The sequence below is a fragment of the Portunus trituberculatus genome, chromosome 44 (assembly GCF_017591435.1).
Source record: "Portunus trituberculatus isolate SZX2019 chromosome 44, ASM1759143v1, whole genome shotgun sequence".
NCBI lineage: Eukaryota > Metazoa > Arthropoda > Malacostraca > Decapoda > Portunidae > Portunus > Portunus trituberculatus.
In genome coordinates, this window is record NC_059298.1 from 10,621,537 (window position 1) to 10,646,080 (window position 24,544).

Consider the following 24,544-nt stretch of genomic DNA (forward strand, 5'->3'; position numbering starts at 1 on the left):
AGCCAGGTTATTGATCGCAATCTAAAACAAGAATGGCCTTCTACTCGTACTCACGAAGCAACTTTTCTTTTCATTCTGCATCCCACAAGAACCCTTTGTAGAAATCTTACCTGTTTCACTAGTCGTAAACGATGTTCTGCAGGAGGTTCATCCTCTTCATTTTTTTCAGGAACTGTTAGGTGAAGAAAATGGGTCATAAGAAGGGATGTGTCTTTTGGATTCTAATAATTTCTTTACACACACACACACACACACACACACACACTTATTTTTGGAAATATACAAAACAGGAGTCAGGGAATATGTCCCAAAATATAGACCTAAAGAAGAAGTAAAGAAAGATTAGTTTAATGCAAGGTGTGCTAGAGCAAAGGAGAAAAGAGATGGAGCATGGAAAAGGTGGAGAAGAAACAAAAATCCAGAAAATAAGGAAAACTTCAAAACAGCAAAAAATGAATATCCTAAGGTAAGAAAGGAAGAAGAAAGGAATTATGAAAAGGACATTGTCGAAAAATGTAAGGAACAACTGAAATTGTTCTACAGATTCATAAATGGAAAAATAAGGCAAAAAGAAACAATAGAAAGGTTAAAAGGAGAGAACGGGATGGTGGAAGACCCAAAAAGTATGGCAAAACTGTTAAATAGTAAATTTCAGGAGGTCTTTACTAAGGAATCCAAATTTGAAAGACCACAGGGTAATAGAAATACTGTCCATATGAAAGAGATTAAAGTAACCAAGCTTGAAATAAAAGAGTTGATGATGGAATTAGATGAGGAGAAGGCAATGGGACCGGATGAAGTCTCAGGCAGAATATCAAAAGAATGTAGAGAAGAACTAGCAAGTCCTATATACATCATAAAATGCTCAATAGAAAATGGAACAGTACCAGTAAAATGGAAAAGAGCTGAGGTGGTTCCCATATATACGAGCGGAAGGAAGGAAGAACCTTTAAATTACAGACCGGTATCACTAACTAGTGTAATATGCAAGATGTGTGAAAGAGTAATAAAGAAACAATGGATTGAGTTTCTAGAAGACAACCAATTATTATCAAATAGCCAATTTGGTTTTAGAAAAGGTTGGTCGTTTCTACTCTAGAATAGTTGATAAAGTACAAGAGAGAGAGGGATGGATTGACTGTATCTATTTAGATTTAAAAAAAGCGTTTGATAAAGTGCCACATGAAAGATTACTATAGAAGTTAGAGGAGAAGGGTGGCTTAAAAGGAAGCACATTTAGATGGATGGAAAACTACTTGAGGTGGAGAGAAATAATGATGGTAGTTCAAGATATGAAGTCCAAGTGGAGAGCAGTAGACAGCGGAGTGCCACAGGGGTCAGTATTGGCGCCAATACTTTTTCTCATATATATAAACAGCATGCCAGAGGGAATGAACAGCTACATAAATCTGTTTGTGGACGATGCAAAACTGTGCATAGTCATAAAACAAAAAGAAGATTGTAAAATACTGCAGGAAGACTTAATGGAGTAAAAAATGGGAGATGGAATTCAATGTGGACAAAAGCCATGTCATGGAAATGGGAAAAAGTGAAAGACGACCAGTGGGAATCTATAAGATGGGAGATGGATTAGAACTAGAAAAAGTAAAAAAAGGAAAAGGACGATGGAAGAAAACAATCAACCGGTAAGCCATATTGATAGAATTTTCAGAGACATATAATTTGCTAAGGAATATTGGATTAGCATTTCACTACATGGACAAAAAAATGATGAAGAAATTGATAAGTATTATAATAAGACCCAGACTGGAATATACAGGAGTAGTGTGGACCCCCCATAAAAAGAAACACATAAAGAAATTGGAGAGACTACAAAAAATGGCTACAAGACTGGTTCCAGAATTTAAAGGGATGACATATGAGGAGAGACTAAAAGCTATGGATCTACCAACCCTGGAACAGAGAAGAGAGAGAGGGGATCTGATACAAGTTTATAAATTGATTAACGGAATGGCTCAAGTGGATAATGAGAAACTAATCCTGAGAGAAGAATATGACATCACAAGATCACATAGTAAGAAACTGAGGAAGGGAAGATGTCTGAGAGATGTTATAGCTTCCCGCAAAGATGTGTTGAGACTTGGAACAGTTTGAGTAAGGAAGTGGTGTCAGCAACGAGTGTGCATAGTTTTAAAGAAAAATTGGATAAGTGTAGATATGGAGACAGGGCCACACGAGCACAAAGCCCAGGCCTATCGGGAATTCCCCGGTTGCGGCGTCGCCAAATGTCGCAGCCCCAATTATAGGATTAACACTGAAGTGTGGAGAAACGCCCATCTCTCCAGCTCTCTCTCTCTGTGTGTGTGTGTGTGTGTGTGGCTTGTTACTACTTCCTCCTGTTTCTTATTACTATATAGTTCTCTCATGCACGTGTGTGTGTGTGTGTGTAATCCTGCTTGCTCGAGTCTTTCAACAGTTTACGTATTGGTTCTCCTGTGACGCGGCATGCACACACAAACACACACACACACACACTCTCTCTCTCTAAAATAGACAAGTAGACATGCATCTTTTTTGTTGTTTTATTTTACTCTTTTTCCACACCACCCATGAGGTAAGAGTTATGGTGCGTTTTTTTTTTTATATAGAGGTTTTACCCTGTAGGCATAATCCTCTCAGCTATTTAATCAGACAGTTCTTCGTCAGAAGTGGCCTCCACATTGATAATAAAAGAATCCTCTAAGCAGAACTTGTTGACGCTGTAAATAATCAATTTCTCTTGACTATGAAGGTTGCGATGGCGAGTAGCGCGGACGAGATATTCACCTTCCATCCTGAGCTACAGGGAAGGGAGGAGTGACTCGATTTGACCTGGGGAATGGGGATTATCAGCAGTCAGGGAGGTTGACCTCACCCATGTCCAGCCTTGAAAAGTAGCAACGCTGGAGAGCAGTGGTGCTACATTTTGTGGTATCTATATCAAATCATTGTCTTCATTACACTAAAACAATATTCAAAGCTCTCTATACATCCTTAGTAGAAATTTAGAGGAATACACTTTTATGGCGGTTCATTAAGATGTAAGTTAATAATGAGATCGAAACATGTGCTACGATGCTTGGCAACGCCGCAGCCAGGGAATCCCCGTTTGGTCTCCCCTCAGCGGCCTTCATATTTGTGTCGGACTTTTATTTTTTATAGGTTATAGGTTAGTTAATACACGCTGCGTAGTGTAGTGGTTAGCACGCTCGACTCATAATCGAGAGGGCCGGGTTCAAGTTCCGGAAGCGGCAAGGCAAATGGGCTAGCCATTTAATGTGTAGCCCTGTTCACCTAGCAGTAAATAGGTACAGGATGTAACTCGAGGGGTTGTGACCTCGCTTTCCCGGTGTGTGTTGTGTTTGATGTGGTCTCAGTCCTACCTGAAGATCGGTCTGAGCTCGCTCCGTAATGGGGAAGACTGGCTGGGTGACCAGCAGATGACTGAGGTGAATCACACACACACACACACACACACACACACACACACACACACACACACACAGAATTTAAAGGGATGACATATGAGGAGAGACTAAAGGCTATGGATCTACCAACCTTGGAGCAGAGAAGAGAGAGAGGGGATCTGATACAAGTTTATAAATTGATTAACAGAATGGATGAAGTGGATAATGAGAAACTGATCCTGAGAGAAGAATATGACTTTAGAAGCACAAGATCACATAGTAAGAAACTAAGGAAGGGACGATGTCTGAGAGATGTTAAAAAATTAGTGTCCCGCAAAGATGTGTTGAGACTTGGAACAGTTTGAGTGAGGAAGTGGTGTCAGCAAAGAGTGTACATAGTTTTAAAGAAAAATTGGATAAGTGTAGATATGGAGATGGGACCACACAAGCATAAAGCCCAGGCCCTGTAAAACTACAACTAGGTAAACACACACACACACACACACACACACACACACACACACACACACAGGATTTAGACCAGGAGGTGGAGGAAGTGATTAGGTTGGGAAGATTTAATGAAAGGGGTAGGAGACCAATGGAAGTGAGAATGAGATTGCAGGTGGTGGTGAAGGAAATTATGACAAGGAAAGGGAAGCTGGCCAATGATACTGAACAATACCAGATGCACAGAAGGTAAAAAGGCAAAAGATAAAGCTGGGAAGAAACTCATAAAGCAGAGAAATGACAATAATAGATAGCAGATATAAGGATGCAAGAAATGAATATATTAGAGTAAGGAGAGAGGAAGAAAGAAACTTTGAGAAATATGTGGTGCGTAAAAGTTAAAAAAAACCTAAACTTTTTTTCCAATTTATAAATGGCAAAATGAAGAACAAGGAAAGAATAAAAAAAAAAAAAAAAAAAGGAAGGAAGACGTACCAAGTAGAGAAGGAAATGTGTGAAATAATGAATGAGAGCTTCAAAGCTGTGTTCACTGTAGAAGAAGATTTTACAGAACCAAATAGGACATTGCATTATCAAGGATTACAGGAAATCATAGCACAGAAAGAGGATATTGGAAGATTATTAGATAATTTGGGTGTATCAGGCTGGATGCTAAAAGAATGTAAAGAGCAACTATTGGATCCAATTTGGGAAATAATTACAAGTTCACTAAATGAAGGGAAAGTTCCACTAGAATGGAAGAGAGCCAACGTAATACCGATATTTAGAGGAGGAAAGGCAACTGAGCCATTAAATTACGGACCAGTCTCAAGCTCAAGACGTTATGGGGAAGTTGTGTAAAATAATTATCAAAGAAAAATTGGTTAAACATCTGGAAATAGAACAAGTCATATCAAACAGACAATTTGGGTTCAGGACAGGACGGTCATGTGTGTCAAAATTATTAAGCTTCTACTCGAAAGTAATATAAAGACTGGAAAGCAGAGATGGATGGGTGGACACAGTATACCTGGAAATAAAAAAAAAAAAACTTTTGATAAAGTCCCTCATGGAAGACTAATTTGGAAATTAGAGAACATAGGAGGGCTGCGAGGAACTTTGTTGGAATGGAAAAGGGATTATTTGAAGGACAAGGAGATGAGAATTGTGATCAGAGATACATACTCATCTTGGGGTAAAGTAACAAGCATAGTGCCACAAGGGTCAGTGTTAGCCCCCATTATGTTTCAGATTTATGTAAATATATGAATATATTAGAGTAAGGAGAGAGGAAGAAAGAAACTTTGAGAAATATGTGGTGCGTAAAAGTTAAAAAAAACCTAAACTTTTTTTCCAATTTATAAATGGCAAAATGAAGAACAAGGAAAGAATAAAAAAAAAAAAAAAAAAAAAAGGAAGGAAGACGTACCAAGTAGAGAAGGAAATGTGTGAAATAATGAATGAGAGCTTCAAAGCTGTGTTCACTGTAGAAGAAGATTTTACAGAACCAAATAGGACATTGCATTATCAAGGATTACAGGAAATCATAGCACAGAAAGAGGATATTGGAAGATTATTAGATAATTTGGGTGTATCAGGCTGGATGCTAAAAGAATGTAAAGAGCAACTATTGGATCCAATTTGGGAAATAATTACAAGTTCACTAAATGAAGGGAAAGTTCCACTAGAATGGAAGAGAGCCAACGTAATACCGATATTTAGAGGAGGAAAGGCAACTGAGCCATTAAATTACGGACCAGTCTCAAGCTCAAGACGTTATGGGGAAGTTGTGTAAAATAATTATCAAAGAAAAATTGGTTAAACATCTGGAAATAGAACAAGTCATATCAAACAGACAATTTGGGTTCAGGACAGGACGGTCATGTGTGTCAAAATTATTAAGCTTCTACTCGAAAGTAATATAAAGACTGGAAAGCAGAGATGGATGGGTGGACACAGTATACCTGGAAATAAAAAAAAAAAAACTTTTGATAAAGTCCCTCATGGAAGACTAATTTGGAAATTAGAGAACATAGGAGGGCTGCGAGGAACTTTGTTGGAATGGAAAAGGGATTATTTGAAGGACAAGGAGATGAGAATTGTGATCAGAGATACATACTCATCTTGGGGTAAAGTAACAAGCATAGTGCCACAAGGGTCAGTGTTAGCCCCCATTATGTTTCAGATTTATGTAAATGACATTCACATCGGGGTAAACAGTTATACTAATTTATTTGCTGATGATGCAAAGCTGCTAAAAGTTATCAAAACCCGGGAGGACTGTTTGCTGTTACAGGAAGATATAAACAAAAACTATGAGTGGAGTAAGAAGTGAAAATTGGAGTTCAATGCCAAGAAATATCATGTAATGGAACTAGGAAAGAGTAAAAGAAGACTGGTATGGGACAATTTGATGAGAGAGGAACAAATAATGAAGACTAAAGAGGAAAAAGATATGGGAGTGATTGTACAAGAAAATCTGAAGCCCGAAAAACACATAACCAAGATATTTGGATTATCACATAAAATGTTGAGTAATATAAGAGTGGCATTTGGACAAAGATATGATGAAAAAAATTATCACAAGCATGATACGTCCAAAGCTGGAATATGCAGCTGTGGTGTGGTCTCCAAGCTTTAAAAAAGATATAAGAAAATTAGAACAGATACAGAAGATTGCTACAAAGATGATGCTGGAACTAAAGGATCTAAGATGTGCAGAACAGCTGAAGGAAATGGGACTACCAACCTTACAAGATAGAAGAGAACGAAGAGACCAAATAACAATGTACAAGATAGTCAATGGCATTGAAAAGATAGAGAAGGAAGACCTGTTGCTGTTGACAGAGGAAGATAGAAGGATAAGAGGACATGTAAAGATGATCAGGATGAGTCAGTGTGTGAAGAATATTGGAAAATACAGTTTTCCACACAGGACGGTGGAGAAGTGGAATGCATTGAATAATGAAGTTGTTACAGCACATAATGTACATAACTTTTAAGAAAAACTGGATAAATGGAGACAAGGAGACAGGACACAATGAGCCCCGCTCGAACCCTTTACAATACAACTAGGTAAATGCAACTAAGTAAATACACACACTGCGTATTGATTAGTACACTCGGCTCACAACCGAGAGGGGCCGGGTTCGAGTCCTGAGTGCGCCAAGGCAAATGGGCAAGCTTCTTATGTATAGCCCCTGTTCACCAAGTAGCAATTAGGTACAGGAAGTCATCGCTATACGGTACATATGCGTTCCTGAAAACCTTACCGCAAATCGAAATTACCGTATTCGGAACCCATTATAACATATAATACTAGGGGATGTGTTCCAGCACGCCGAAAGTCATCCCTCCAGACATGAAAATAGTCATATAAAAAATGTAAAGTACTGCGCGAAAGAAATATATAGAAAATGTTTTTATTTACCTTTCACTCGCTACGTATTGTATCAGATGATGTCCCTCCCGAGGGTAAGAGACAGTAGGAATTTCAGCCCACTCACAATAAAAAAAAAAAAAAACCCATGCCGTAAGGATTTCACTTGTGTTCAGTGGGAAATGCGGGAAGAGACTGAATGTTGTAGTGGCCGCGAGGCGTGATGGTGCTGCGGTACCATGTAAACAAAACACGAGCGGATACTGTGTTATTTTTTCTTACCGTAAATAGAATCGAGGGTAAAAATTACCAAACCCCGAAACTGTGAATTTTCCGGATAACGTGGTACCGTATAAGGAAGACTTACTGTACATGATGTAATTCGATGGCTTGTGGCCTCGCTTTCCCAATTATGTGGAGTATGGTGTGGTATCACCACACCTAAAGATAGGTCTATGAGTTAAGAACATAAGATTAAGAACATGAGAAGAATCAGAATCAGAATCAGAATTAAAAGATAAAAGATGGGGAGGGGGAAGTGGGGACAGAAGAAGAATAGATGGGTGATAAGAAGGGAGCTTCAGTAAGAGGATAAAGTCACTGGGGCTTGACCCAGGCGCAAGATGGACTTCTGTGATGACTGAGCATTTGGTCTATTGTATGTTTCTTTATAGAAGAGATGGACGCGGCAAGGGAGGCCGGCACCAGACCAGGGGGAGCCGAGCAGAGCGCATTAGTACCGAGCACGCACGAGTAAAGGACCGCCAATGCCACGGGCGAGGGCGCCGTACCCACACGGAAGTGGCGGCCAAACCGTCTCGTTTTCAGTGCAAACAACAAACACCGTGAGAAAAGAAGGAAGGCTAATTTAGCCTGTTCGCACTCAGCGTATTGATGCCAGACAGCGCTAGATTTTGTAATTCTTGCTGGAAAATAAGTACTTTTTGGGGCAAGTTTTACATGCTTACACGGGTGTATATAGTTGCACACAAATGCATCTGAAATTTAAGTAAATCAATTTCATGATAACTGACTGCATATAACATTGTTTGAGCCTCAATTCATAATTTCAGATGATCTTAAAAATAACAAAATTGTATCAAGGCAAGCAATTTATTATTTCATACTATTATCAACGGATGTATACTGATAAATAATTTCATTTGAGTATAGCAAACAACAGACAAGTCCATGCAATACATAGAAAACATAGTATTGTCTTGATTGCCCTAGCTTTGAAGAGAAGATCACCACCCAGGCTTCCATCGTACCACCTCTCATACATCGGGGCCTCTTTCACCTTGTACCATTCCAGAGTAGTCTTTCGTTCCATCCCATTCCTCCACTCATTCAGTCCCATACTCTTCACATCTCTGTCTATTTCACTCTTCCACTTCCTCGCATCCCATTCTGTTCCCACTCTGCCTCCTCTTGTCACGACCCATTCCAGCTCATTCTGATTCAGCCATTCTCACTGCCCACCCAACCTGTAGACCATTCCTCTCTGTCATTCTCATACACCTTTTCCTCCATTTGCTTCCACTTTCACTCAACAGATACACTTTCCATGCTATTCTTGCATCATCCATTCTCTCAAGCCTAATCTTGTACCTAAGTGTCGCTTTTATAAGTCTTTCCCTAAAAGAGCTCCATCCCATATCCCCTCTTAACCCTTTACCTCCTGAAAAAAATATTTTTTCAAATTTAGTTTTAACCTTCATAGTATTATTCTATTGAATGTAAAAATGATCAGAATGGCCCCTAAAGTGAAAATAATATACCGAATGCTGAGATATATATGGTGACCATATGGTTACCTAAGGAGAAAATGGATACAAGAAACTCCATATTCCGTAAACACTGCTTTATTGGCAACAAAAAACAAACCATTTTCTGACGTATACTTAAAGATAACATAAACGAAAATTGTCTCTTCTACGAAAATGACATTCCAAATTGTTGGAATATATATAATATATATTTTTTTTTTTTTTTTTTTTTTACATTACAAGGGCACTGGCCAAGGGCAAACAAAGTGTTGGAAAAAAAAAAATCCCGCTGGTTGCCAGGCCCTGTTAAGAGGAAAGTAGAAAGAGAAAAACAAAAAATCTAAAAGGAGGGTCCAGTTAACGTAAGAGGTGTCTTGACACTCCTCTTTTGAAAGAGTTTAAGTCATAGGCAGGTGGAAATACAGACACAGGTAGAGAGTTCCAGAGTTTACCAGTGTAGGGAATGAAGGAGTGAAGATACTGGTTAACTCTTGCATTAGGAAGATGGACAGAATAGGGATGAGAAGAAGTAGAGAGTCTTGTGCAGCGAGGCCGCAGGAGGGGAAGGCATGCAGTTAGCAAGTTCAGAAGAGCAGACAGCATGAAAACAGCGGTAGAAGACAGATAAAGATGCAACATTGCGGCGGTGACTTAAAGAATCAAGACAGTCAGTTAGAGGAGAAGAGTTGATAAGACGAAAAGCTTTAGATTCCACCTTGTTTAGTAAAGCTGTGTGTGGATCCCCCAGACATGAGAGCCATACTCCATACACGGGCGGATAAGGCCCTTGTACAGAGCAAGCAGCTGGGAGGAGAGAAAAATGGACGAAGACGCCATAGGACACCTAACTTCTTGGAAGCTGATTTAGCAAGAGTAGAGATGTGAAATTTCCAGTTTAGATTTTTAGTGAAGGATAGACCGAGTGTGTTTAATGTAGAGGAGAGGGAAGTTGAGTGTTATTGAAGAAGAGAGGATAGTTGTCTGGAAGGTTATGTCGAGTAGATAGTTGTAGAAATTGAGTTTTGAGGCATTGAACAAAACCAGGTTTTCTCTGCCCCAATCAGAAACAAGTGAAAGATCAGAAGTTAGGCGTCCTATAGCATCTCGCCTTGAGTCATTTAATTGTTGTTGGGTTGGGCGTCTGTTGAACGCTGTTGAATAATGCAGGGTGGTATCATCAGCATAGGAGTGGATAGGGCATTGAGTCAGATTTAGGAGATCATTGATGAATAATAGAAAGAGAGTGGGTGATAGGACAGAACCCTGTGGAACACCACTGTTGATAGTTTTAGGGAAGAACAGTGACCGTCTACTACAGCAGCAATAGAACGATCGGAAAGGAAACTGGAGATGAAGGTACAGAGAGAAGGATAGAATCCGTAGGAGGGTAGTTTAGAAATTAAAGATTTGTGCCAGACTCTATCGAAGGCTTTCGATATGTCAAGGCCGACAGCAAAGGTTTCACCGAAGTCCCTAAAGAGGATGACCAAGATTCAGTTAGGAAAGTAAGAAGATCACCAGTAGATCTGCCTTTACGGAAACCATACTGGCAATCAGAGAGAAGGTTGTGAGCTGATAGATGCCTCATTATCTTCCTATTAAGGATAGACTCAAAGGCTTTAGAAAGGCAGGAAATCAAAGCTATAGGGCGGTAGTTAGAAGGATTGGAGTGGTCACCTTTTTAGGGACAGGTTGAATGTGAGCAAACTTCCAGCAAGAAGGATAAATAGAAGTAGAGAGACACAGATGAAAGAGTTTGACCAGGCAGTGAGCGAGTTCGGAAGCACAGTTTTGAGAACAACAGGAGGGACTCCATCCGGACCGTAAGCCTTCCGAGAATCAAGGCCAGAGAGGGCCAGGAAAACGTCTTTATAAAGAATTTTAATTTTAGGGATGAAGTAGTCAGAGGGTGGAGGAGTAGGAGGAATATGCCCAGAATCATCCAAAGTTGAGTTGGTAGCAAAGGTTTGAGCGAAGAGTTCAGCTTTAGAAAAGAAGAGACAGCTGTAGAGCCATCTGGATGAAGTAAAGGAGGGAAAGACGAAGAAGTAAAGTTGTTAGAGATATTATTGGCTAGATGCCAGAAATCTCGAGAGGAGTTAGAATTGGAAAGACTTTGACATTTTCTATTGATGAAAGAGTTTTTAGTAAGTTGGAGAATAGATTTGGCATGATTACGGGCAGAAATATATAGGGCATGAGTTTCAGCAGTTGGATGGCTACGGAACCGTTTGTGAGCCGCCTCTCTATCATTGACAGCACGAGAACAAGCAGAGTTAAACCAAGGCTTTTTAGCTTTAGGGTTAGAGAAAGTATGAGGAATGTATAGCTCCATGCCAGAGATAATCACCTCTGTTATGCGCTCGGCACAAAGAGAAGGATCTCTGACATGAAAACAATAATCATCCCAAGGAAATCAGAATAGTACTGCCTTAGTTCCTCCCACTTAGCAGAGTTAAAATGCCAGAAGCACCTCCGCTTAGGCGGGTCCTGAGGCTGCACTGGAGTGATAGAACTGGTAACGGAAATTAGATTGTGGTCGGAGCATACATTCACATGTGTATCTTATTTACGCTTGTGGTAAGAAGCAAAACATGGAATACATAATGCAACACTCTGTACGCACTACAGATTTACAGTTCTCACCCATGCACTTCCTTCTTGCATGACCCTGAAGTGGTTGTACAAAGTGTCCCAAGTTGTCATATCTCATTTCTTCAACACCAGGTACAAAAAGCTTCCTTCTCCCGGGGGCAATTGGCTCTACTTTATACATGAATAAGTAAGCCATGGCTACCTCTCGCCTAAACATCAACTGGTCAATGTTTGTTCCTCTGCTTCGAGCTATTTGCCAAGCATTGTGAATAGCAGCATCTACCATCCATGTGAAAAGACACCACCACTACTTTTTCCCTCGAATACCAATGCGATACGCATTGATATTCTGATCCATCCTATCCGTCCCACCCATGTTGCTGTTGTAAACCTGAACAGCTTTAGGAATATCTATTTGTACATGCTTATTGTCTTTCTTTGACCACCTTTTCGCTTTTCCTGTAGGATTTTCACCATGGAGTGTAGAACATACAGTTACGACTGCATTATCTTTCCATCTTGTTACTTTTATTTCCTTTGAATGGACTTTTCTTGACACGGATGAAACAGTCCCTCTTTCTTTCCTATCTATTTGAGCAATACTGGGTAGAGGGCAGGTTTTATATAACCTATTACTTTTAATGGTTCCTGTTCCATCATAGCCTCTCTTGGCTAACTCTACTAACAGTTGTCAAAAAAGAAATGGTATGGCAGAACTTTTGCACTATCACTGTACCCCCCAATGAGATGCATAACAGTAGAGGCAGCTTTTCCAAGGTCACTTTCCATGTTTTCATCCCCCTTTGTAAGTCTTGCCTTGGTATGGATCAAAGGCAAGCAGGTAGCCAGAGGTAGTGTTTTGGCACCATATTTTATAGCCAAAACGAATAGGTTTGTTGCGAATGGACTGTTTACACCCATGTTTCCCAAAATATTTCACCATTGCCTCATCATGTGATATACACTGTGAAGGGATGAAGTGTTCCATAAATTTCTCTTGGAGATGAGTGATCAGAGGGCGTAGTTTGGTGTATTTATCATTTTTGTCTTGATCGGTACTGGCGTTGAAATGAAGGCATTTCTTGATGGAATCAAATCTGTCCCGACGCATTGCATCACATATAGCTTTGTTGTGTAGATCAGGGTCATATGACCAATACATAGATTGGCTAGGCAATGAGTTGTAGCCAGAAACTATCAAAATGGCCAGAAAAACCTTTAGTTCATTTATGGATACACATATATCAGGCCAATTTTTCATCAAACAGTATTTTGTCACTTGTTCTTTCATGTGTGCAAGGATTTCTTCGTCAAAGAAGAGCTCAAAAAGTTCTACAAAGTTAAAGTCTCTATACTTACTGCAATTTACTTCAGGGAAAAAACCTGCTTGAGCCGCTGTTCCCTTATTCTTCCCCACTTTATCTTTGCAGAAGTCTCTGACACTTTACGCTTCTTCCTTGTAGGTTTCTTTCTTGTTTCATTCTGTTCTACAAGAGATTCTTCATCTTCCTCTTCTTCTTCATCTTCTTCACGACGAGAAGCTCGGAATTCAGCAGGGGCTAATAATTGGTTTCCGGATAGGCTTTCTGGGTGAAAGACGGTGCCTTCATCCTCGGGACCAGAATCTTCATCAGTCAGGTTGCTTACATCTGGGGGCTCGATGTACAAGTCTTTGACATCATCCATTTCTTCTAAAAGATCTAAGGCTTCATTGACAGTCAGAATTTTTTTTCTGAAACATATAAAAAAAACATATATCAATAATGATGTAACTGAAATCACACAGACTCATGAACAACAATAATTGTGCACACGTACTCCTAAGGTAACCATATGGTATCCAAAAATGACAAGTTCAATATCTACAACAATAATGAAAAATTTCAAGTGGCACTTTGGTACTAAATCACTCATATATATCCTTATAATATGCCAGAAAAGAATTGCATTTGAAAAAGGCAATCACTATTTTCAAGGCTCACCTTTTTGCAGCAGACATTGTAACCCAAACCAAAATGAATATAGTTGTCTTCAAAAGCGTCCACACCCTATGACTGCAGATCTGAAACTGAGTTCACCGCATTATATGTAAGAGGGGTGTCTCACACTCACGTTGAAACCTGTTTGAGCCTGTTTCCTGTAAAGGTGCTTTTGCCAGCGTGGAGAAAAAATGGGCTTATTTTTAGTAACCATTTGGTCATCTTAGGAGATAAAAACCATTCTGCTCCTCACCTAATACTCTAGCTCTTTCAATCCACTTACACAATCTGGCATTCAACACCGCACTGAACACTTTGCGTTTGACTAACGCGATCGGCCTGTAATTTTTCAACTCATTCTTACTCTTGTGTCCGCCCTTATGCAGCAGAGTCACCCTGCACTCATTCCACATTCTTGGCACCCTCTCCTCCTCCCACACCTGGTTAAAAAGCTCAGTCATCCTGTCAATTACAACATCACCTCTATTTTTATACAGCTCATATAGTATTTCGTCCGGCCCTGCTGCCTTCCCATTCTTCTGCCTTTTCACACACTTCACCTCCTCCCTGCTGATCCTTTCATCCAGTTCATCTGCATTCCTTCTCTCCAGTGTCACACATCCTTCTCTCGCACCAAACACCCACTTCTTCCCAGAACTGTCTGATTGCTTCTCTCATTCCTTCCTTCTCTGTTACAACTTCACCATTCACCTTCAAACTCTCCACTCCAACACTGTCTGCCATATTCTCACCTCTCAAGAACTTGTACCATTCACGACCACCTTCCATGCCTTTCTCTCTTAAAGATTCAATCACACTCCTTTCACACTTTACTTTGGCCTTCGCTATCATTCGCTTTGTCACTCTCTGCTGCTTTACATACATTTCCCATGCACTCTGGTACTCATTTTCTGCCTCATCACTTTCATGCCTCTTTTTCCTCAGCCACCTACATTGTCTACTCCTTCTCTTTCGCTCCTTTCTAGCCTCTCTGATTTCATCATTCCACCATGGTTTACGTACTTTCTTTCTTCTTCCTACTCTCACATACCCTATCTTGCTCTCTGTAGCACTCCGCACATCCTCTACCAGACTTAATGATCTTGATCTTGATTCTACAGGTGTCCCAGGATTATGACTTGGTCTGATTACAAGAAATGTAAAACTGTGAAGTATCTAGTGTCCGTAACTCCAGATGGATTAATTAATTTCATATCCACTAGTAAGCCTGGTAGATGCAGTGATATGGAGTTATTACGAGGATCGGGTTACTTGGACTGTTTGAGACCAGAGTATTGGCTGATCGAGGCTTCAAAGAGGTGGAAGCTGATCTCACTGCCAGAGGATGTCATTTGGAACGTCCTACTAGTGTTAGCCGAGGGGAACAGTTACCAAACAGAACAGTCCTCAACATGAAAGTTGTTGCTGGTTTGAGGATCCATGTTGAGAGAGTAATAAGAAGAATTAGAGTTTATAAAATCCTTGACATGCATTCACGTATTCCTCTTTCAATGATGGATCTACTATAGATAATATACTATAGATAATATTGTGTACATAGTTTGTGGTTTAGTTAATCTACAGGAACGAATTTGTAAAATTTATTTTTTTTGTTAAAAGTGCACAACACTGATACAGTAAATGTACAACAGTATTATCCTGACAATACCAATCTCACATTTCAAGTATTAGTACTGAAAGTTAAATTTACTACAGTAAAAGTAAAATAAGTACTTTGTTATTACAAGGTACTATTTTGCTGTTATTGGAGTACATTTAACTTGGGTACTACAACTTGAAATTTGAGATTGTATTGTCAGGATAATACTCAAATAGTTACAGTAAAAGGCAACATGTTGTTTGTAAATTTATAAGTTTAGTAAGTCCGCCAGCGGTGCTGATTATTTTTATTTCACTGATTATGTTTATATAGAGGACGTGACAGTGATGTCCATATTTTTCAACACTCTCAGATAAAATGCAGAAACCGAAATTGGCATAATTTTATTTTTAGTGCTCATATTTACCTAAATAAAGATTATTATATGTTTTTTTAAACTTTATCATATAATTTCATTAACAAAGACTTTTCATACACTAGCAAGTTAGAATAATAACATTGAATTATGCTTTTAACTTTAAATGCACATGTGCAACAATTCATGTTGTACTTTTTTCTACACATCGATTTCCAGATTAGCTAAGTCACCCCTATGCCCCAGGGACTCTGAGACAATTAAAAATTCTAGCGCTGATAGGTGTCTACAAGCCTGGCTGGGAACAGGCTAAAGATGCCGCCAGGCCTATACGAGGCAGTCCCTGTGCGTTTAAGCTACCTAATTTCATCTATCATCCCCATCCATCAACTTATCTAGCCTTTTTTTAAAGCTCCCTATTGACTCAGCTCTGACTACATGACCACTGAGACCTTTCCACTCATCAACCACTCTGTTTGAAATCCAGTTTCTTCCCATTTTTTTCCTAAACCTGAATTTTTCAAGTTTAAACCTTTTCGTCTTGTATAATTGAAAAAAAAAAATCCCTTGGGGTCCGTCTTTGCTTGGCTGGCTACCCTCAACTCGTATTCAGTTTTAGCTTTCCTCGTTAACCTCTTAACTGTCCTTACTAATTCATTGTATAATGGCCTTAAAGCTTCATCTCCTGCCTTTATAGCCTCTTATACATATTCCTTTTTTGCCCTATGCATCGCATTAATGTGTCTGTCATCCACAAGGGCAAAAAACAATGAGCATGAGTATGTTCATTATAAAGGAAAGTGAAGTGCTAACGAAGAATACCTCCAGTGTATAGTGAAAACATTGAACTTTTCGAGATATTGCACACGACGCTCTACACTGTGGTTTCTCTGCCTTAGTCGTTTGATTTCAGCAGAATTCGTCGCCTACCAAGTGACAGAAAAATGCAAAGCACGGTCAATTTAAAGTGGATTGCGTAGACATTTTGTAAGTTGAAGAAGGAGAATTCAGGATTAATATTTATAGTTATATGAAAGTTTTGATCGTTTTCAGTCATATGATGCTGACCTTGCAGTGTGTTTTGCGTTTTATATAAGTAAGGCAATGTTGTTATTCTCTCTCTCTCTCTCTCTGCATAATCGTGGCCGTCAAACAGGAATGATGAAGGTCACCAGTGAGAGTCGCCATCTACTCTCCATGGCTGATATTTTCCACCTTCCTTGTTCCCCTTATTCTTACTTCTGATCGTCTTTATGTGGTGTTAAGGAACATAATTAAGAAAACTAGTGAATAAATTTATGTATTGCGCAGTATCTACACACACACACACACACACACACACACACACACACACACAGAGAGAGAGAGAGAGAGAGAGAGAGAGAGAGAGACTTACGTAAGCCAAGCATGAAAATCACCACAAAAATGCTACTTGTTTTGGTTAGATAAATCTCTCTCTCTCTCTCTCTCTCTCTCTCTCTCTCTCTCTCTCTCTCTGAACAAGTGTGGCCTAGCGACAGATACAACGCCAGGGACAGGCTGGTAACCATGATGGAGATCTGAAATTGTGTGTAATTCAGCCATTATTTCTACAAATTTTGGAGCTTTACATTATCCCATGACGAGATGAGTGACAACAGCGCACCAATAACATTTATAGACATACTTGATGCAATGATAGTATGGATGTAATAAATGATTAATTATATATCAGGCTGCTTGGCACCATGCATACCCAGGCACGGAGTGAGACCATAAGAGGTATAATGGGATAAGTCGGCATGGCGTCACAGAAGTGGAAGCTATGCGCTGCCGCGTTACACCCAAAACATAAATCATAAACGATCTTTATTTCCCGTTTTAATGTTTCGAGGCCGCGTATCATATATATGATCTTAAACGACGGCATATTGCTTATTGACAATATGATTTTTTTTCTCTCTCTCTCTCTCGTGATGCATCCACGCTCACGGAGAGTGTTTCACCCTTTCGTGTGACAGAATTAATGTTTCGAGCTATATGTGCGTGCTGAGAGGGACCGATAGTGAAGCGGCCTGTCAGCTGGTAGTGAGAGGGAGCTATAAGGATGCATTTTCTACCATAGGAAAACTCAGTATCCCAGGTGAAGTCAAGGAATGGAGTTCCGATGTCTGTGGTTACACTGTAAGACCTTACCAAATTGAAAGATGGCATTGCTGAGCTTTTCACGCTTCACTAGCTTACATTTACTGGTGCGTATCTTCCAGCATGTATTGATTATAGTGATAGTATTATGTTTGTACTACTGACATCCCTGTAATTGCAGACCTTGACCGTGGCCTATTGTATGTACAGTCACAGACAGGATTCACGTCTAATATTGCACCCTCTCTCTGTTTAGATTTCCCGTGAATGTTAATCCTCAGAAAAGGAAGATTAGAAGATTTAGACTGAGAGAAACCATTATAAATCATGAAAAACTCAAAATGACTGTGGTCTGGTATCAATTTGTGGCAGAGATAAGATAGAAAAGACATTTTCTGCTATCACTCTTGAAGTCTTTTCTTTCTTATGCTATATGATACTTGTAGCCGACATACTTATACGCTTATGGTGGTGGAAGAAAATTCTCTTCCTTGTAGATTGAAATGAAACCTGATTCCGTTGATTATTTTTCAGCAGAAAAAAAAAAAAGAACGAAGGAGGGTAAGTGTGAATATGTGGTGTGGTCGGGGTTGGGGATTCGTTCATGTTTCCTTTACATCCATGAAATGTTGAGTAAATTGAATCGATTAAAAATGATACATAGTTGCAATTATTTTATTCTATTGTATTTTCTCCTTGTAACATATGTGACACAACATTTGCATATACTTGAGGACTGTTACCAATGAAAGGGATTAATGAATGAAGATACCAACAAGGTTTAGCCCCAATAAGATACACAGAACGAGGATGAGATCGAGTTAGTAAAAAGTCGTGCATATATATTACTTATACCTTTTTGTTGCAATTGCTGTAGTTCTTGAAATTCACGTGATTCACAGGTCATGTTTACCCTGAGGAGGATATGCTCCCAATAATCGGAATATTTTCCTCTTGAAATATTTTCTTAATGTAGTCACCACCTTACTGCACTCGAACTCAGCAACACAGTGACGGAGTCTGACGCAGCTACTCGGAGCGACCAATCGTTTCTGAGAGGCTGAACGCTTCCCTCTCACCACTGTAACCCACTGGAGTCTGCGACCAAGAAGGAAGTTAAACTGATGTTGAGCGTCTTATGATGTTTTTTTTTTCTTTAATTGATTTATATGTTTTTAGTTTATTTCTATTTATCATTTTTATCATTTTGTTAAACGTACAACATCCGGTGACAGGATAATATGTTAAACCATAACCAAGATCCACACAACAGCTTGGTGGAATCTTTGTAGTAATAAGGAGCAGCAGGAGTGGTAAGATGCGGCTGGGGGATAGTAGTGCAAGTGATTGCAGTATATTTTACTTCTTTCCCCTTTGCAGCTTCCACCACACTTTAAAATAAATACTTTTTAAAATGCAGTTCAGAGTTCTGTACTAAATAAATCCTGAAGTGAGATGGCCTATTAAAACATTGTAGTGTGGAAGTTGCAACCACATAAATGTGTGATAGCTTAATATTAATTGGCATCTCACTTTTCAGTGTTCAAGGACAACATGCTGTGCTACGACGAGGATTAGAACGGGCTAGTGAGACCATTGCAATTATTGTAAAGCCATCTTCTTGCTATTTTGTCTTCCTATTATCCATCAATGATATTGTAAGCCAAATTTCTTGTCCTATTCATTCATACGCTTGGGATGACACTGCACTTTTTCCACGTTTTTTCATATACGTCCATCTATTCAGGAATTGAGTAACTCACAAAGAGACATCACAGAACGTCTGAATTATGACTAATAACTTTTCTTACTGAGGCAGAGCAAAATATGTGTTGTTCAATGTTTTAAACACTCATTAATCCCATCTATCAACTCGACGCAAATTGCAGTAACCCAATCTCCTTCAACCCCACCTCTTCAATGACATTCATCTTTTTTCTTCTACATTGAACAACCTTTGTCTGTCCCTTACTAATAATCATATATTTGAAACTTCCCACCTCTTCTCTAGTTTTAAAGCTTCTATGAAGTTGTACGACGAGATGGAATATCACACTATCATGAATATGAACTTGTCAGTAAACCCACAACTTCAAGTCTACAACTGCGGGTTTACTGACAAGTTGTACGACGTTACGTTGAGTCGTCTCTGCCAGTTTTCTAAATTTCTCGTTCCCACAACACACTAACTCTAGTTACAATGGTAACTTGCATCCATAAATGGAGTATGCTTTACATGAATGGGAGGGCTCTATTCACACTGGTCTTCTTTTGGACAGGATAGAGTAAAAAAAAAAGAAGAAAAAAAATCGCATTATCAACTCTTTTTCTCTGATTGTATTCAACTCTTTTTCTCTGATTGTATTCAACTCTCTCTCTCTCTCTCTCTCTCTCTCTCTCTCTCTCTCTCTCTCTCTCTCTCTCTCTCTCTCTCTCTCTCTCTCTCTCTCTCGCCAAAATTTTACTTTTTTTTTTTTATTAAGCAAAATGTTCTTCAAACGTTGCTAATTACAAACATTTCCTTCTCCTTTGTCTACACTACTCAAAGGCCTACTTCTCATCTCACCTTTAATCTGTTCACATAATATCTGATGCAAGAGTTAACCAGTTTTCTCAATCATTCTACCCTTTTGTGATAAACTGTGCCTGCTTCTGTATATCTTCCTTTTTTATCTACATAGATGACGATGGAATAAGAAAAGATAATAAGAAATATTAAACAAGGAAGAAAAAAGAGGAATAGATAAAATTGAAAAACCCTGAGAAGTTGTACCTCACCGCGTGGGTGAGGTAAATAGACTTTAAGTCGTCGGCCTGTTTTGTGCGCTCTGTTCGAATGAGGATAAAGGTGAGGTGACATGGGTATTTGAACCGGCTCTCGCACTCTCTCTTACCCCAAACTCAACCCTGCAGGCCGCGTTCCGTTGGGGACCGTATGGCGTACAGTATGGCATACTTCCCCCGAATCGGGGGGGGACCAGCATACGGCTCGCCTTGCGGAAGCGTGCGGGACCTTGCGCTCCTCGGAGGTGAATGCTTGGCGGTGTCTGGCAACTATTGTTTATTAACAAACCGCAGACATCCGCCGCTTCACCATAATATTTTCAGTGTGGGGGATGTAAATGCTATTTTGACAGCTTATGCGACGTCACAGAACATCAAAAACAATGTGGTAAGTCTGTTATCCCTTGTAGAATGCTGGAATAAGGCAATATGACCAAAATATTAGTATTTATAGCAATAAAAGACGGTGTTATATGTGTCGCATTTCTTCCCACAGCCTCTGAGGCAGAAGAGACAGCTCTGGTTGTTTCTGAGTGGTGTGTATATATTAGGGGTGCACCGGGTGGTGAAATTTACTATCCGGCCGGATGCCAGATAGGTTTGATAGTTCAACAATATCCGGCCGGTTATCTGGCCGGATATTGAGTGTTGCAATAATAAGAAATTGATAGATAATACTAAATTATAATGGTTACCGTATGAGGTTTTCTTTCCCATTATTATTATTATGGTGAATCATAAATAAAGCATGTAATTAGGCCCTAAGGAAGCCATACAAAAGTATAACTGTAAGACAGCCGCCCCGTACTCGTCACTGACGCGTATGGGACGAGATTCACAAGATTGACTACGTTTTCACCACCTGTGTGTCATCAATCTAACAGTCACAGACCTAGATTTTATTCAAATATTATTTGTATCTTTTTCAAGGTAATTATTAACTGTTAATATGGTTTTGCAATTATCCGGTTTATCCGGCCGGATACGAGAACTATCCGGCATGGATGCCGAATACCGAATAATTGTAAGATTAAACGAGTACTTACCAAGTATGAAGTTTGATCGTAATTTCACGAACATTCAACGACGTCACAGTGGTGTACAACGAGATGCCATGCTACCATTCCACCGTCAGTCACTTTAGAGAAGAGGTTTGAGGAAGCAGTTACAAATTACCGCAAAGACCCTTCGCCCTAAAGTGAGGATCACAAAACAGACAGGGTAGGGAGGGAGGGCGTTGTACACCACTGTGACGTCGTTGAATGTTCGTGAAATTACGATCAAACTTCATACTTGGTAAGTACTCGTTTAATCTTACAATTTCACGTCACGAATTGCAACTGACGTCACAGCGGTAGCCAACGAGAGCTTTAAAGAGGTTCCTCAAACCTACTAAAATACAAAATCCAGGGAAAAAACGAAAAGCAATACTCAGAACATTGTTAAGGAAATTACCAAAATAGCAAACATAAGACCCATCACATGTATTTCAGGACAGTATCACAAACAATCCCAAGAACCTTCCACAGGGTACAGAACAATTTTTGTCCCTAAGTTTATGCCACAACCAAGTACATATAGTGAATATATTTCTTGAACATTATGGGACCCAATCCCCGGAAACTTACAGAAAAAAATTCTTTCCCCACTTCGCAAACCTAAGAAGGGGGTCACAAACCCTTACAAAATTTAACATGAGAAAAGAACAAAAGCATTACGACAAAACTGCCCTAGCAAACTGGACCTGCTGGGCAAGAGGCTTCCGAAAGTGTCGGGTAAAAGTAGACTCCCTTGCCCATCCAATGGTGGAGACTACTGTAGCAAGAGGCAACATCCGGGCTGCCTTACTGAAAGAGGCTGACCTAGTAGAATGGGGAGAGAAGACAGTAATGTCAATGCCAGCAGCTCCCATCACGTCTCTCACCCAACGACGCAATGTATCCTGGGAGGCCAACCAAACCGGAGGTCATGTAGTCAGGAAAAAACTCGTAAATGACCCACGGATGGAGCTAGTCCTATCTAGATAATGCTTGATGGTGTCAACAACACACAAGCGGCTGTCATGTGGTAGGCATAAAAAAACAAGCCTGACATGTGGACCCCAGGACGAGAGGTTTTTAATAAGTCTTCAATCCCAAAAACAACCCAAGACTCTGTGACAGACATGTTTCTAAGATCTAGTAAATGTAAGGTCTGGCCGCAGTGGCCTGACAACAAAAGCATATGAATAACTAGTTTCCTTGACAACTGAAGAAGAGACAAGTCCACAGTAAGGCCAAGACCACAGATATAATCCAACACTACCTGAGGATCCCAAGTTGTATGGGAGCCTGGAAGAGAAGGTCTCTCTAAGAAAACTGCCTTCATAAACCGAGAGACTAACGGATGTTGTCCTGCAGGATGACCATCAATAGTAGCAATAGCAGAGATGGCTGAACGGATTGTATTCATGGAGCTGTATCCCCGACCTGTGCTGCGTTGATATTGTAACAAAAGGTGATCCAACAGAATACTCACAGGTGGCTGAAACGGATCAGTTTTCCTTCGGAGGCAAAACAACAACCAGCTGCTGATATGCGGCCTATATTGTGCCCTAGTACTAGCTCTCCAGGAACGAAGGAAAAACTGGGCAATCTCCTGCGAAAGGCCACGACGTATGAATGCTGCCCGGAGAGCACCATCGCTGTCAAAACCAACCTCCGAGCTCGAGGGTGTGTTAGAGTTGGTTGTTGAGGGAGAAACAGACGACAGTGTGGAAGCAAAACTGGATCGGCTGCCAACAACTGAAGGGCCGTTGAAAACCACACTTGTGTCGGCCAGAGTGGAAGAATCATGAGAGCTGTTGCTTTGTTGTTCTGTAGTTTCCGGAGAACTCTGGAGACAATGCTGAAAGGTAGAAATGCATATAAGCTCTTACCACCCCAATCCAAGGTGAAGGCATTAGTGCACATAGCAGATGGGTCTGGCTTCCAGGAGACATAGGCAGGCAATTGAGCATTTAAGCGAGTGGCAAAAAGATCGATAGCTGGAGTATAAAAAAGCTGACAAATTCTGTTAAAAATATCGGGTTGTAACATCCACTCACCATCCATCCTACTAACTCTGGACTCCACATCAGCTGTCACATTGTACAAACCCTGTATATGCTGTGCTGACAGGGTAATATTCCTAGATGCAGCCCACTCATAAATCTGCACTGTAAGGGCATGAAGATTAGGTCTTGTACTGCCACAACGATCTATACAAGCAACTGCAGTAGTGTTGTCAGAACGGAGTCGAATATGGGAGCCAGACCTATCCCTACACAGGGACTGCAAGCCCAACAGAATGGCCTTCAACTCTAGGATGTTTATATGATCCAGCTCCTCCTGGGCCCAGTGACCTCCAGTTGTGACGTGTCCCATTGAAGCGCCCCAACCAGTCAGACAGGCATCTGTAAACAACTCACAATCTGGGGAAGAAGAGAGGAGAGACTTCTCCTGAAAGTCTATATTGGCCACCCACCAAGCGACCAAATGTTGGGCATGACAATCCAAAGTAATAAACTTGTCAAAATCACCACAGGACCAGGCGAGACCCTGGTCTCGAATCAACTCAGATACCTGTAACGGAGAGGAGCTAACTCTACTGCAGGTGCAGAGGCCACTGTCAAACCAATAAAAGATGATAAGTCCCGTAAAGTGACATTACCCTTAAGTAGCAGCAAGCCTTGTTCCTTGATGCGCTCCTTCCTACGAGATGTTAAGGTGGTAGTCATGGCGACAGAGTCCAACACCACACCAAGGAACGTAACCTTCTTTGTAGGCTCCAGAACCGACTTCCGCACATTGACAGTGAGACCCAGGGAATCAAAGAAATGCAAGGCATAGCTGACCTGAGCCTGTAAAATCTCTACTGATGAAGCAATGAAAAGACAGTCATCCAAATAACATAACACGACCATCCCAAGGGATCGCAGGTGGGAAAAGACAGGTTTCATTAACTTTGTAAAAATGCGAGGGGCAGAAGATAACCCCTGCGGGAGGCAAGTAAATCTGTAATAACGGCCCTTCCACATAAACTGTAGCCATTTCCTGTCCTCAGG

General features: G+C 40.3%; 3 protein-coding genes across 4 annotated transcripts in view; 1 reads left to right on the plus strand and 2 right to left on the minus strand.

Annotated features, from left to right (window-relative positions):
* The window catches only part of LOC123518926 (facilitated trehalose transporter Tret1-like), a 35,989-nt gene extending 17,227 nt beyond the window's left edge, over positions 1–18,762 (minus strand). The window contains exons 1-2 of one of the 2 annotated variants that reach the window (XM_045279995.1): positions 18,532–18,762; positions 111–172 (exon numbers count right to left, since the gene is read on the minus strand). In XM_045279995.1, the coding sequence (XP_045135930.1) occupies positions 111–172; positions 18,532–18,583 (114 nt within the window). In that variant the 5' untranslated portion in view covers positions 18,584–18,762. Of the gene's footprint in view, positions 1–110; positions 173–7,284; positions 7,352–18,531 lie in introns of those variants that run through there. The other variant, XM_045279996.1, reaches the window with a different exon arrangement.
* On the minus strand, positions 12,402–13,710 carry LOC123518927. Its single transcript, XM_045279997.1, has 2 exons — positions 13,580–13,710; positions 12,402–13,329 (listed from the first exon to the last, which is right to left on the minus strand). Exons 1-2 carry the CDS (start codon positions 13,594–13,596, stop codon positions 12,963–12,965), a joined length of 384 nt encoding a protein of 127 aa, XP_045135932.1. The 5' UTR covers positions 13,597–13,710; the 3' UTR covers positions 12,402–12,962.
* A 1,607-nt stretch (positions 18,763–20,369) lies between the features above and the next one.
* Positions 20,370–21,058, plus strand: LOC123518716. The gene is made up of 2 exons (XM_045279717.1): positions 20,370–20,848; positions 20,957–21,058. The coding sequence occupies exons 1-2, from the start codon at positions 20,612–20,614 to the stop codon at positions 21,056–21,058; spliced, it is 339 nt and encodes a 112-aa protein (XP_045135652.1). The 5' UTR covers positions 20,370–20,611.
* The last annotated feature ends 3,486 nt before the right edge of the window (positions 21,059–24,544 follow it).

What these genes read in the sequence shown, in the direction of transcription:
- LOC123518716 (XM_045279717.1), top strand. Translation starts at nt 20,612, where the DNA reads ATGGCGTACAGTATGGCATACTTCCCCCGAATCGGGGGGGGACCAGCA. An exon ending in AGAACATCAAAAACAATGTG is followed by an intron (nt 20,849 to 20,956) that starts GTAAGTCTGTTA and finishes TTCTTCCCACAG; the next exon opens with CCTCTGAGGCAGAAGAGACA.